The sequence below is a fragment of the Bufo bufo genome, chromosome 7 (genome assembly GCF_905171765.1).
Source record: "Bufo bufo chromosome 7, aBufBuf1.1, whole genome shotgun sequence".
Lineage (NCBI taxonomy): Eukaryota > Metazoa > Chordata > Amphibia > Anura > Bufonidae > Bufo > Bufo bufo.
In genome coordinates, this window is record NC_053395.1 from 13,804,226 (window position 1) to 13,819,223 (window position 14,998).

The 14,998-nt window shown below is 43.0% G+C and overlaps 1 protein-coding gene across 2 annotated transcripts in view; it reads left to right on the top strand.

Annotated features, from left to right (window-relative positions):
• Positions 1 to 14,998, top strand: part of LOC121008481 — a 74,415-nt gene that overhangs the window by 43,160 nt on the left and 16,257 nt on the right. The window contains exons 4-8 of one of the 2 annotated variants that reach the window (XM_040441069.1): positions 768 to 1,052; positions 1,934 to 2,029; positions 2,667 to 3,032; positions 5,972 to 6,274; positions 13,514 to 13,864. In XM_040441069.1, the coding sequence (XP_040297003.1) occupies positions 768 to 1,052; positions 1,934 to 2,029; positions 2,667 to 3,032; positions 5,972 to 6,274; positions 13,514 to 13,864 (1,401 nt within the window). The remainder of the gene's footprint in view (positions 1 to 767; positions 1,053 to 1,933; positions 2,030 to 2,666; positions 3,033 to 5,971; positions 6,275 to 13,513; positions 13,865 to 14,998) is intronic. The other variant, XM_040441070.1, reaches the window with a different exon arrangement.

The following is a 14,998-nucleotide window of genomic DNA, read 5'->3' on the forward strand; positions in this document are numbered from 1 at the left end:
CCTCTCTTTGCTCTCTCTTCTTCCTCCCTGTGTGTGTCATTTAGGCGTCGGAGGGAGCCGCACAGTATGGGAAAGTCACCCGGGGTCCGTACAGATAAGCAGTGACGCTGCAGATTTAGGATGCTGTAGGAAAGCAGGAAGGGAGCCTCTCAGCGCTGCGTCCGCTCACATACCCGACCAGGCCACGCTTCCTACAAGTTTGTATTTATTACCTGATGGTTTCTTTCCGACAACATTTGGCTTTGGAATACAGTTTTACACCCAATAATATTAACTATGCAATAATGACCTGAGGAAACCCTGAAAATTCACAAACCACTCAGTGGTTCAGAGAAGTGTAGAAGTTACAGCTACTACTCAGGTTATTAACAACTAGACTCAATGGGCCATTCTAGTTGATATCATTTACCCTAATTTGGTGCCTTCAGTAGCTTTTCACCTCCGGAACATCACCACCTTCTTTAGAATATCCAGTATTCGGTTTGGGACTTCAGGCTTCTCTAAAATGCATTCGTTATTTCTGCACGATTGCCTCCATTCATCTTTTTGCTAGTCTTCCTTTTCTCTTTTCACTTCGAATCTTCCACACATGATGGTCTTTGCTGATGATCTGGATCTTCTTGTAACATGTCCAGAATAAATTAAAGCTTCATTCTGGTCACTTGTGTGGTTTAAGCTGGAGGCTTATGGAGCTCATCTAAAATTCCATACATAATTATAGGTAAAATGACTTCTTATACAGTAACCAATAAAATGTATCTCCACAGCTGCCCCCATTGTCAGTATCACGGCTTCCAGGACTCCTGATGGCAATGATCAGATTTATATGTGTGAAGCCACAAACTACTCGCCGGAAGAAGTGACAATGCACTGGTTGTTGGACGGGAAGAGAATCAATTCTTATCGACAAAGTAGCAGTGGATATTTCAGTAAGGAGATTTATCACTGGATTCCGCTACAAGGGGACAAACGACCATCTCAGATCTCCTGTGAGGTCGAACACGAGACATTAAACAGTCCAATAAAGATGACAGAGGAAGTTAAAGTGGAGCGTAAGTCACTATAATGTCTGGTTTCTATGTGTTACATATATATATTGTTTCCACATATAATTTAGACGATTCTACAGCGGTCACCATATGACAGAAGTGACCTCGATGATGGACATAGGTCATAGGCACTTGAAAATTGACAATGTGCAGGTCAAAGCTTGGTATTTTTGGATATTGTACAATGGAATCATCTAAGAACATTTTGCCATTTTTAGCAGACATATGAACCACATACTGGCCAATATTTAGAGAACTGTGTCTACAAGATATAAAGACGTGAAGACATGACAGGCATAGCACAGTTATACAGCAGATGAGAGCGGTCCAGCTCCACTGAGCAAAGGGGCCTCAGGGGTGTGAGTTAGTGAGCCCACTTTGGGTAGCAGAATGAACATTGGGAGAGGTCCAGTGTGCAGGAGAAACAATATACACTGGATAATGAAATGCAAAGCTAAAAGACCAAGGAATCCAAGAGAGAGAAATCTAAAGGAACCCCATAACACTCATAAACATTCTATTTCCTGAGCCCAGGGCATACATACCATACAGGAAGGCCATGCTATGGGGCCACTTGGCTGTTACTTTATGCAATGAGAACCTCTGCATTACTCCCTTCTCCAGTGGAACTGCATGGTTAGGAAACATACACTTGGTAACTGAAAAGAGCTTAGAAAGGGAACCAGTCGCCATTCCCTTCTGTTCTGGGTGGCAAAACTCAGTATTAAAATACAGGGCTCAGTTTGATTTTCGCTTTGGTCCAGTCTTCCTGCCTTTCATGTACACCACTGTCCTGAGCTCACATCCAGCTGCTCCGACTCATGAAGGGTTTATGATTTTTGCAGCAGAGATGCATTTACTTTTCATTCCCTTTGTATTTGCAGGTGATTGTAAGAGATCGTGTCATTTTGGCCTCATCGGTGTCTTGGTAGGATTACTGGTGACTGCACTTCCAGCACTCTGGTATTTCATGAAGAGAGGTGAGAGGCTTGTATAGTACAACATTTATAGAAGACTTTGAGAACCTTTTCAGGAAATTAAAGCAAGCATATCTATCTATCTTATATGTGTCACAAACCCAGACCTCCCAAGTGTCCCTCTTTTTGACCTAAGTCCCTTTGTCCCTCTTTGCTCCTTAAATGTCCCTCTTTTTGATCTGAGGTATAGATTTGCATTATTACATTCACAAAATTGACACAGAAAGTTTTTTGTACATTTTTCCATTATTTGATGCAGTTGGGATTTTAGAAATTTCTATATTCAGATTATTTTTCGTAAAATAAAACTATTGAAATGGATAGATCTATGTATGGATCTTTCACACAATGAACCATAAGTGTCTCTCTTTAATTGTCCAAAAAGTTGGGAGGTATGCAAACCACTGGCAGAACATTGTCCGTTTATTTATGTGGAGATTTTAGTACAAGGTTTTGCTTTCATCACTTTTTGTGTTCTGTCAGGAAATTACATTTATTGTGCAGTGAAATTCCCTTGATGTGGGTTTGGATTATTGGACATTCACGGAAAAGTATATAAAGGGAAATGTCCAAATTGTTCTTCTCTGCTGATATCCCACTACCGATATGGATGAACTGAATTCCTCTTTCATTTCTGTAGATTCGCAGCGGTTTCAGGTCAGTCACATTCACAGGGTAGAGACTGCGGACAACAAAGTCACCATTTACTGTATGGCGTCCAACTGTCCAGAAGACGTGCAGGTGACCTGGAGGATCACAGAGAATGATGGAGGGAAGATCATAATCCCAGATATTAAGCAGGAAAATGATGAAGAAGCTGCCCTCGTGACCAGAAGTGATTATACTGTGGAGACAGACCGATCATATGAAGATAAACTCCACAACGTGGTCTCTTCTCTGAGCTTTACACCAGTTGTATCGAAGCACAAAGAGATGGCGTTCTCCTGCACCTTCCAGTGTAACGGGAGAAGTCAGGAGAAAAGTCAGAAGTTCAGCTTCAAATTCAGTAAGAGAATTCAGTGTCTTCTTCTTGTGATTTGTAGTGCTGCATTAATTACTGTATAATAGAAAAAGGCAGATCTACAGAGTAAACTTCAGCCTCAAGGCCAGGGCTACACGGCGACATGTGTTGTGAAAAGTCACGCAACGTTTTTCATAATGACTGTCAATGGTGTTGCACTGCATCATGCTGCGACAGGACAGTCGCAAAAATTCCGTCCAAGTTGGATTTTTGTGTGCTTGTCGCATCTCAGTCGCAGCATGTCGCATGTTGCAGTGCGACACTATTGACAGTCAAAAGCCAAAAGCAGGTGTATCATGAGGTAATGAAAGTCCTGTGAACAAAGTCCACTCTCTTTCCTCTGAGATCATGGGGTATGGTGACTGGCAATGTGGCAAAAAGATGACACTAGCTGACGCTTTTTCTATCTCTCTGGGTTCTTCTCCCTACGGCTTTACTCTGGCACCTATGACTGTAGATGTCCACTGAATGCTGCAGGCTTCTAGCTATACCTGTCCTGAGCTCTCGTGATGGTGTCTTAACATGTTTAAACAAACTAACAGAACAGAGTGGCCACAAAAGGCCGAAAAATGCTCAAAACCCCAAATGCTGTTGCGCATTTCTACCCGGGGGAGCAAATCCTGCCCATGTGATCCGCTGCTAACAGCAATCCCCAGCAAAAATGCATACAATGGAGGATGCCTGCAACGAATCACATGTACCACAAGGACATCCAAAACAGGATAGCCAAATGTGTGTATGAAAATAATTATATAAAACTGAAAATATCACTCTGATATTAAAAATGAGACTTTCGCCAATATATTCTTATATCAAGAACATACTAGAGCCCGCGCACCTCGTCAAGGTCTCTCATAGTGGCACGGGACCTAACGCTAACCTACCTCTGCCGTATGGGCAATTGCAGGGGCCGTATGGGCAATTGCAGGGGCATGAGGTCTGACACGGGCTCTGGTATGTTCTTGATATAAGAATATATTGGCGAAAGTCTCATTTTTAATATCAGAGTGAGGGTTTGGCCATATATTGTCAATTGCATTTACCAATGTAGTGCACCAATTTTTGTAATTTTCTGTGTTAACATGTTTCCCACCACTTTTGTAGCAGAGTCTTGATAGCTCTGATGGTGGATCACTCTGCTGACTTTACATATCTTCTGTGGCGTAGGACCCTACAGGCTCTCTGGAGTAATGGTCCTCACAGATGAGCTGCCTCTGGGATACTCATAGACCAGAGGAGCGGGAGATGGATATCATTCTCCTTCACTACTCACTCTCTATTCTTAGTGCGGGCAGAGGGAGAAGAGAATCACAAGGCGATGAGTAATGCCAATGGTGCTATATTCACAGCTGTTTTCTGTGTCCTTCCTGGCACCCCTTTCTCAGTGGGCCTGGAGTGTCCACCCCACCACTAGGTTCTTCTCTGGTGGTAGAATATGGCACAGTGACAGGATATAGTTGGGGGCAAGATACAGCTCGGTGGTAGGATATGGGACAATGATGGAATATAGTTAAAGGTAAGATATGGCTGGGGCATAGGGTTTATTTAGCTTTAAGATACCTCTGAGGGTCTTCATGATCACGATTATCAGAGTTTATCATTAATAGTGTTGAGCAAATCTAAATCAAACAAATTGACTTCCATTTGAATTTCAGGAAAAATGTTGTTTGCCGTGAAGACGTATTTACTCAATTTTCGTGGTAACGAATACATTTTTCCTGAAATGGTGGTAAAAACTAAAAAATACGGCAGCAAAGGCAGTGATTCCCAGACATTGGAAATCTTCTTCTCCCCCCTCGCCTGAGGAGTGGTTTGACGAAATTGCCTTGTATCAGAGGTTGGAAGATCTCATTTGTATTACGCCCTCAGACACCACACGCTATGTACAGACTTGGGGCCCCTGGGAAGTCTTTCGTTCCTCAGACACATTTCGTGATGCGCAAGTTTAACCGCTTTAGCAGAAATTATACCCTTTCCCCTCCTTTCCTCCCCCCTAATCCCTTGTCTAATGTCTTGTCTGTCTATATGTTACTGAAATCTTACATGTCCATTTAGATATGTCTCACTCATATTCTTCCATGAGCTAAGCTATGTGATAACGGGTGTATACCCAACACAATTCTGTGGACATTATGTTTAAATTGATAACATTTTTTGAATGTGCATTTGTCTCTATTTTGGTTGTACCGGAAAAATCTCAATAAAATTTAAATTTGAAAAAAAAAAAAAATATTAGCCAAACCCATTGAAATGCAAACAGCAACCAAAGATCTTGAAAATGTTGAGAATTTGAAACACAAAGTGAAAGTATAGTGGAAAGTTGCAGAATGTTACATAGTTACAATGCATTTTGAAAGTCTTCAGATTACTTCATTTTTTTTTGCATTTTGTTATGTTTGTGCTAAAATAAAAATAAAAATAATTTCCCATCAAAAAAAAAAAAAAAAAAAAAAAAAAAAAAAAAAAAAAAAAAAAAAAAAAACTAAAAAATACATACTCGCCTCTTCCATTGGTGCGCCATCTTGATAGAAGATATCACACGAAATCTCGTGAGATGTTACCACACCGGTGCACAAGATTTCGTACAATGTCTTCAATTAAGATGGCCATGACGGCCTCTATACGAGCAAATGGATTAGGTGAATATTTTTTATTTTTACCCTGATTAACCCCTGAAAGGCCTAAATGGTAGCCTCAGATGCCGCGATCAGCTATAAACGTGGCATCTGAGGCGTTCAATGACAGGTGGTGGCGCGATCACAGTTCCCCATCATTGCACCTGCTACATACAAAGAAATATGCTTCGTTACAAAGTAATTCGTCACAAATCAAATTTCTTTGTGAAATTCGGCGAAGCAGCGGAATAAAAATTTTCATAACTTCGCTCTCACAATTCATTAATATCGATGTCTTTTTACTTGCAGAAAAGCCAGAATCGTCAGACCCCGTGCAGATGTCTCTGGGTGACAATGGAGACGTCCTGTGTTCTGTCTCTCTGCAGAAATTTTATCCTAAAGATATCAAGATACAATGGAGCCACGGCCTGGGACATGATTTCCAGAATATAGATACAACTGAAGAGAAGTTTACAAAGAATGAGGACTTTACATTCAATGTGAGAAGTGAATGTAGGATTCCCGGTCATGTCTTCAAGGATCAAGGATATAGAGTACGAGCCATATGGAGCCACAAAGCTGAGTCTGAGCAAAAGGAGGTGTCAATAACAGGTAAGCAGCATCTTCATTCATACTAGGTTACACTCTTCCCTGTTGTCTGGGAGAGCAGTGATTTCACCTTCCTTCCTCCTCACGCTTCTGGCTGTAAGACAAGTTGCTGTAGGAAGCACCCCCCCCCCCCCCCCCCCACTTTGTCCTGTCTGCAGTAGGACAATGAAATTGCTAAAGTGGTTCTGGGGTTCTCCTTCTCAATGACAGTTGAGGTTCCCTTGGTGTTGAAGGTTTCAAGGTTCAAGTCAGGGCCCCGGTTCTTTGCAGTGTATTAGTGCAAGAAGCAACGATGAAGCAGTAGTGCGGCAGAACAGTTCTTAACTGAAGAATTCAAATGCAACCAGATCAGGACAGTTCTTGGCGTGCGATGGTCTGGAAGTTGTTACACAAAATGCATTTTCCACACATGTTACAGGTGTCATGGCTGCACAGGTTGATAGGCCATACTGACCTGACCTGCACTGACTGATTAGACTAGAGAAACTAAAATGTTTTTTACCCTCTATATAAACTGGGTGACACCGGCCCCATTTAGTGGTCTCTGTGGATATGGCCTATTAATACTTTGTGCAGAACAGGCAATGTACAGATAGTAGCTGTAAGGCAAAATGGACTCTTTGCCTAATGTGTCCCTGACTCAAGATTTCGGTGATCAGCTTGAATTAAGTCTTATCCGGTACCAGGAGAATGAATAAGAGAACACTGAACACGTGTCTAGTTCTAATCCATTCTGGTTTATTCACAGCTGGCAAACAGTTATAATAGAGGGGGTTGAGCTTCCTTGACATCCAATCATATGTTAGCATTAGTTTCAACCTATAGTATGAACACACATGAGCTCTGCATTAACATAATAGCTGACTCATAGTAACAGCATTTGACCAATCAGGTATAGACCCATAGGCCAGTATGCATTTGAGCCAAGATGACCCTATAAGGTAAGACTGTTCAAACTACAAACTAAGGAATGTATGGGTATCTTGAAACCGCACAGGAAGTTTCTCACATTCCAAAGGAGGGGAAGGGAGATTTTGGAAGTGCACTGGCCAAATGTAATCATAATACACGTTGCTGAAAGGACAAAATGGAGTTACTTATACCCCATCAATCCCCTCTTTAGAACTTTATATATATATATATATATATATATATATACCTTATACTATATGGTTCTTTCTCTGCTCTTCCTTTGTTTGCTTGTAAGCCTTTAGGTATTCCATATACCCTTCAGGAGTATAATCCTCAGGCTTTGTTGGGGTTGTGTTTACCTCTTCTACCTCTACCGGAGTATAGAGGAATGTTGAGTGTACCCCTCTTTCGGCCACATTGTTACATACGGCCAGAAGGGAGGGCACACACTGTAGACAACAGCAGAGACACACTATTGCAGCGACCACGGCGAGTGCCACTCCTAAAACATATCTTATTTGACCAAAGTCAGGTATCCAGCCAAAAAGCCAGTCCCCCCAACCTTGGTCAACATCTTGTTTTATATGTGTTATCATCTTTCTAATTGGCCTATTTTATCTTTTATTCCACGGGAGTGATCTGATAAATTGAAACAACACATCCCTGCGAACGCTGAGCATCCTATACCTTGTTGGAGCAATAAATAGTCAATAGTTGCCCTATTCTGCAAGATAGCCTTTTCATACGATTGTATATCCAGCAGCATATCTTGCAGAACTGCACTAGTGACATTTATCTGTTTTACCATAAAACAGGCAAGTTTTGATATTGTCCTGTGGTTATATATGGCCAACCCTGGTACTCCTATCAAAGATACCCCTAAACTCATATATTCTGATCTAGAGAGGAGATTCACATTATAATCACAATTTTCTGGTAACTGTAGGGAAGTGTCTCTCGTGTGTCGTATCTGCATTGCTGGGTATCATTGCTAATGTCAACCTAGCTATTGTACAGGGTCCCTCTGTAATATTGGCCGGTATGTATGTGTAACTAGTATTTCCACAGGCCAATACCCATCCTGCTGGTAGAGGTACATGTTTGTCTAGGGATGGTACTGTTTTTGTAATATTACATTGCATATTTTTTTCCTGATACAATCTTTTTACAACTACCTAAATCTCTATCACAAATATTTGGCTTAGTCTTGTTCTGCATTTTTGCTTGTATGCAGGGAGGCAATAGTGTCTCATCGCAGGAGAACTTGTAACATATTTCTGTGGCTGTAACAAGACCTGTAATTATTTCTATCATATTACTTTGCAGAGTCTCATATGTAGGATAGTCATAACAAGCATGATAAGGATTTATATATCCATATTTAACATCATGATCCTCAAAATCTGTGTCATTCCATTGGGAACGTAGGAGCCCCGTCCATACATCTACTGGGGTGGGGACTGCTACCAGACATGTCTCCAAAATGTTAGATGCAGATAAAGTGGTTCGGAGACAAAAGTCAGTTAAGTTCAGAGTTTTGGCCAGGTACAGCCATAAGTTCTCCTTTGTCTTCCACAGATTGTCTTCCCCTCTGCATTGTGTTTTCAGGTATGTCTGTCTGTTCCACAGCCGTGGGACAGTAAGTATGAGACACAAAATTGCAATTATCAAGGCACTGCATCTCAGCCATCTCGAGGAATTTCCCGACTGCGTCATCTCGTTGGGGGTCAAGGCTGTCTGCCTCCGTTAGTACCCCTTCTGTATCTTCTTCGAGGTCAAGGCTGTCTGCCCCCGTTAGTACCTCTGGGCCTCGTTGGAGGTCAGGGCTGTCTGCCCCTGTTAGTACCTCCTGTCCTTCTTCAAGGCCAAGGCTGTCTGCCTCCGTTCCTGCCTCCTCTCTTTCTCTCACAAGCTTCACTCGGGTGGCGTGGATCCAAATTGGAGATTGTTCAGTCAGCACAGCTGTTCTGGTTACTACAACCACGGTAGTAGGTGGGCCATATATACGAAATCACCTTGAGCTCTTCCTTTCTTCAGTGTTTCGACCACCACCTCATCCCCCACCCTGTATGGGTGGGTGGGTTCCTGTGGAAGAGAGGGAGACTTACAAGCAACTTTTCTTTTTCTTTTTTCAGTTTTGTTAAGTAGCTGTATCAATTTGGTGACATAGTCTTCCCTCATTAAATCAAGGTCTCCTTCCTACACTATCATTGGGCCCAGGGGGTGGGGAAAGACCTCCCCATGAGTATCTCAATGCTGTTTATGTCCTACTCCGTGGAAATGTGCTATTAAGATGGAAGCACTGTGTTGGGAAATGCATGTATTCCCCTCTTCGCAGACTAATCCTATCTTAGGATTTTTCTGCAATACTGGATAATACCAGTCTTACTGTTCCTGTTCAGTGGCATACCACTGAAGATCAGTAAGCATTTGCAACATCTCAGGAGTTGGAGGTGCCAGACATGGCATCTCCCAATGGTTACACAAACCTGTGAGGTTGCATTTGGCCACCTTATCTGCCAGCGCATTGCCCTGTGAGACATGATCCTTACCATCTGCTGCCGTGAATCCTCTCCTCTGCCAGATCATACCATGGTCCCACACTGCTCCATGTGTGTACCTACTCTCAATATAGATGGTGACCGGTCTGTCAGTATGCAGAATAAATGCACTAGTGAGTGCAATGAGCTCAGCTGCCTGCTGTGTTGACTGTGGATGCCCTTGAGTAGGCCTACAACATCATGAGTGGTGTGCAAAATGGTGTAATGTCACATTGTGAAAGAAGTTGCCAACTCTACCATCATAGCACAGGCTGCAAGAGAACGCAGACATGCCGGCATCCCCTGGACAGAGGTGGGCATTACCTTTGAGAAAAATACACAAGGACGCAACTTGCCTCAGTTTTCTTGTGTCAGTACACCCGCCATGGTTTTACAATTTTGGCGTGCAAACATGTGGAAGGGCATATTATAGTCAGAGAGGCCCAGCCCTGGACTCGACATGAGTGAACATTTCAGATAATCAAATGCATTGTACATTTTCAGAAGACCATTTAATCAAATCTGGATTTTCTTCCAGAGTGGCTTGCCTCGAAACATTGTCATAATAGGAGCAATCAGGAATCCATTGTCTACAGTAGTTTATCATACCAAGGAAAGATAACATTTCTTTCTTGGTGTGCGGGGCGACCAAACCCGCAATAGACTGGACTCTTTCTGCGCTGATTCTCCTTTCACCTTTTGTGAGGACAAAGCCCAAGTATTCAACCTGCATTTTACACCATTGCATTTTCTTAAATGTAACTTTGTGACCACATCATGTTAACAGTGATAAACCATCCTGAATGCTGGCCTCCGCTGACATGCTACACAGTAACAAATCATCAACATATTGCAGCAGCACAGAACCTTGGGGGGGGGGGGGGGTACCATGGTTTTAACGTGGCTTGGAGGACTATGCTGTACACTACAGGTGAATCAGCATATCCCTGGGGCATTTCTGCACCAGGTCAGTTGACGTCTGTCAAAGGAAAAAGCAAAAAGTAGTCTGGTTATCTTATCAACTGGGATAGAAAAGAATGCATTCTTCAAATCTATCACACTGAACCAAACAGCATCTGCTGGAATGGCAGATAATAATTAAGTGACATCAGGTACAACAGGGGCTATAGGCACAATGATGTTGTTGATAGCCCTTAAATCCTGTACAAAGCGGGTAGTACCATCCGCCTTTGTCACTGGATTCACGGGCGTGCTGTAGGGTGAAATCACCTCTTCCAGGATTCCCTTTTGTAGGAATTCTTCTATCATTGGCCTAAGTCCATCAAGTTTCTCTTTTGACAATGGGTATTGTTTCTGGAACACTGAGATGACACCTGGTTTCACAGTAGCTTTGTAAAGTATGCAATCTATGAATCCTGTGTCATAGATTGAAGACCATAATGCAGGGTTAATGTTGTTAAGTTCTGGGTGATCCTGTATGTTTGCAAGAATCAGCTCTGCATTAACATGAGCTCTGCATTAACATGAGCTCTGCATTAACATAATAGATGACTCATAGTAGCAGCATTTGACCAATCAGGTATAGACCCATAGGCCAGTATGCATTTGAGCCAAGATGACCCTATAAGGTAAGACTGTTCAAACTACAAACTAAGGAATGTATGGGTATCTTGAAACCGCACAGGAAGTTTCTCACATTCCAAAGGGGGGAAGGGAGATTTTGGAAGTGCACTGGCCAAATGTAATCGTAATACACGTTGCTGAAAGGACAAAATGGAGTTACTTATACCCCATCAGTAGCAAAAATACATTATTAAAGGAGTTGTGTCACTTCAGCAGTAGCATTTATTATGTAGAGAAAGTTAATACAAGGCACTTACTAATGTATTGTGATATTCCATATTGCCTCCTTTCCTGGCTGGATTGATTTTTCCATCACATTATACATGGCTCGTTTCCATGTTTACGACCACCCTGCAAACCATCAGTGGTGGTTGTGCTTTCACACTATAGGAAAAAGCATCAGCCTCTCTGGTGGCCGGGACCGTGGGAGCACACATAGGCTGGTGCTTTTTCCTATATTGTGCAAGCACGGCCACTAGTGATGGATTGCAGGGTGGTCTGTAACCATTGTAGGAAAGCACAAGGGGCCGTCATTGACGGAAGATATGTGTCACCGAAGTTCCTGGCATCGGTGAGGTAAGAGCTGGTAATTTTAAGTGCCAGCGGCAGCTAGTGCTGACTGAAACTATTGGTTATTTAGTGTGGCTGTAAAGCCGATTCGGGCCGACTGTTACTGGGAGCAGCAAAAGTGCAGGGTGGGTGGCTGTTCCCCAGGTTCCAGGCCGGGTTTTGGTTAGGGATATAAAACCCAGCCAGCAGTCTCAGGTGGGTGTGGATTATCCTCTATTTCACAGTGAAGCTGTGGAGACGCTGTGGTTTTGGATCTGCATATTGTGTGCCGTACTAAAGGGCTGAGAGCCGTATTGCTGGGAAGCAGGCCCTAAAGCCTGTTGGGGACGGCTACTGCCAAAACCGGTGACAAGGTGAATGCTTTTTGTTCTGTGGACTTGCCATGGTGTGAATGAACACCAAGACGACGAACTGTCATTTTTGTTTGTGTGAATAATCACTGCACTGTTTAAGTCAAAGACTTTGTTTTTGCCTCTGTACTGCGTCCGCTAATCTGCCTAGCAGAGCGAATCCCCACACCATGGAAACCAGTAGTGTATAATGTGATGGAAAAATGAATCCAGCCAGCAAAGGAAGCAATATGGAGACTTACAATACATTAGTAAGTGCCTTGTATTCACTTTCTCTACATGATAAATGCCTCTTGCTGAAGTGACACAACCTCTTTAAAGGAGTTGTCTCATTTCAGTAAGTGGCATTTATCATGTAAAGAAAGTTAATACAAGGCACTTACTAATGTATTGTGATTCTCCATATTGCTTCCGTTGCTGGCTGGATTCATTTTTCCATCACATTATACACTGCTTGTTTCCATGGTTACAGACCATGTAATCCATCAGTGGTGGTCGTGCTTGCACACTATAGGGAAAAAGCATCAGCCTCTCTGGTGGCCGGGACCGTGGGAACACACATAGGCTGGTGCTTTTTCCTATAGTGTGCAAGCACGACCACCACTGATGGATTGCAGGGTGGACTGTAACCATGGAAACAAGTAGTGTATGATGTGATGGAAAAATGAATCCAGACAGCAACGGAAGCGATATGGAGAATGACAATACATTAGTAAGTGGCTTGTATTAACTTTCTCTACATGATAAATGCCACTTAATAAAGTGAGACAACCTCTTTAAGGAGTTGACCATTCATGTGGAGATTTGAATACAACAAGAAAGTAGTGATACCTCTCTAAGCACTAAGGGGGCCTGCACATTCCCAGGTATGGTTGGCTGAGGTGAAGCTCGGGGCGGTGAGTGTGACACGTGTTTTGTGATATATTTGATATGCACGCGGCTCGTTAACTGTCAATTTTTTCTGTGTCCGGCCAAGTTCGAGACTCCTGGTCTTAATGTTAGACAATATTGGAAATCTTGTTTTAATTCCTATCCATATATCAAAAGGCTGAAGACCTGTTCTGATCATCTCAAACTGACAATGGTGAAGGCTCGTCACAGTGTATCAGCGCTGTCTCTCCAAACTAGCCCTCTGCCCGTGTAAGTAGTTCACTGATAATGGAGAAAGGAGCAAAAGTGTGAAATCATTACCAGCACTAGTGTACCCGTGTCACTGACCATAGGGGACTCCGCTGTATAGATGTGTACGTTCCTTTATGTGATCACTTCTTCTCATTGTGTTACAGACTTAGCATGGCGTCCGGTGATGGGAGAGATTGAGAAACCTACATTCACCGATGGTAAAGAGGCAAAACTGCTTTGCCGCGTCTCTGGGTATTTTCCTGATGCCCTGGACGTGGAGTGGTTAAGAAGAGATGCAGCCGGTCAGGAAATCTATGTTTTATCTGCCAGTGACAAATACAAGATCCCAGTAATGGAGGTCAAACAACAAGAAGATAAGACCTTCACCTACACAGCATGCCTGATCCTCTCTGTGTCAGCGGCAACAGATCACGGCTCAGAGTTTATCTGTCGGGTGAGACACCCCAGTGTGACGGGGCCCCTGGAGAAGAGGACGGGAGAAATCAGGGTGATCGGTGAGAATCAACAATTACACACATTATTAATAACTTTATGCTCTTTATGTAAAATATATCAAAGGTGAGACATCAGAAAACATATAAGATGTCTTATAGAAAAAGTTCCCAAGATCTATTATACATTCTCTTTAGACAATAAAATCTATTGATGCTTAATAAAAAATTAAAAAATAACTACAATGTCTTGCAAAAGTATTCGCATCATGTAATTTACAGCACATGCCGACAACTTTGAAGATGTTTTTTTTATTTATTGTGAAGCAAACAACAAATAGGACAAAATAACAGAAAAGGTCAATGTGCAGAACTATTCACCCCCTAAAGTCAATACTTTGTAGAGCCCCTTTTGCAGCAATCACAGCTCCGAGTCGCTTTGGATAAGTCTCTATGAGCAGTCGCCACATCTGACCACTGGGATTGTTGCCCATTCCTCCTTGCAGAACTGCTCCAGCTCCTTCAGGTCGGATGTTTGCGCTTGTGAACAGCAATCTTTACGTCTGACCACAGATGTTCTATTGGATTGAGATCTGGGCTGTGACTCGGCCATTCCAACACATTTACATGTTTTTCCTTAAACCACCCAAGTGTTGCTTTAGCCGTGTGTTTGGGGTCATTGTCCGGCTGGAAGGTGAACCTCCGTCCTGGCCTCAGATCACGCACAGAGTGGGACAGGTTCTGCTTAATAATATCCCTGTATCCCCTCAGCTCTGACCAGTTTCCCAGTCCCATCCCCCCAGCATGATGCTGCCACCACCAGGTCTCACTGCGGGGATGGTGTTCTTTGGGTGATGTGATGTGTTGGGTTTGCGCCAGACACAGCTCTTTCTTTGATGGCCGAAAAGTTCTATTTTAGCCTCCTCAGACCAGAGCATCTTCCTCCATACATTTTGGGAGTCTCCCACTTGCCTTTTCGCAAACTCACAACGTGCCTTTTTGTTTTTAGCTGACAGTAATGGCTTCTTCTGGCCGCTCTGCCATAAAGCCCAACTCTATGGCGCGTACGGCTTATTGTCGTCCTATGTACAGATCCTCCAGTCTCTGCTGTGGAACTCTGCAGCTCCTCCAGGGTTACCTTAGGTCTCTGTGCTGTCTCTCTGATTAGTACCCTCCTCGCCCGGTCCGTGAGTTTTG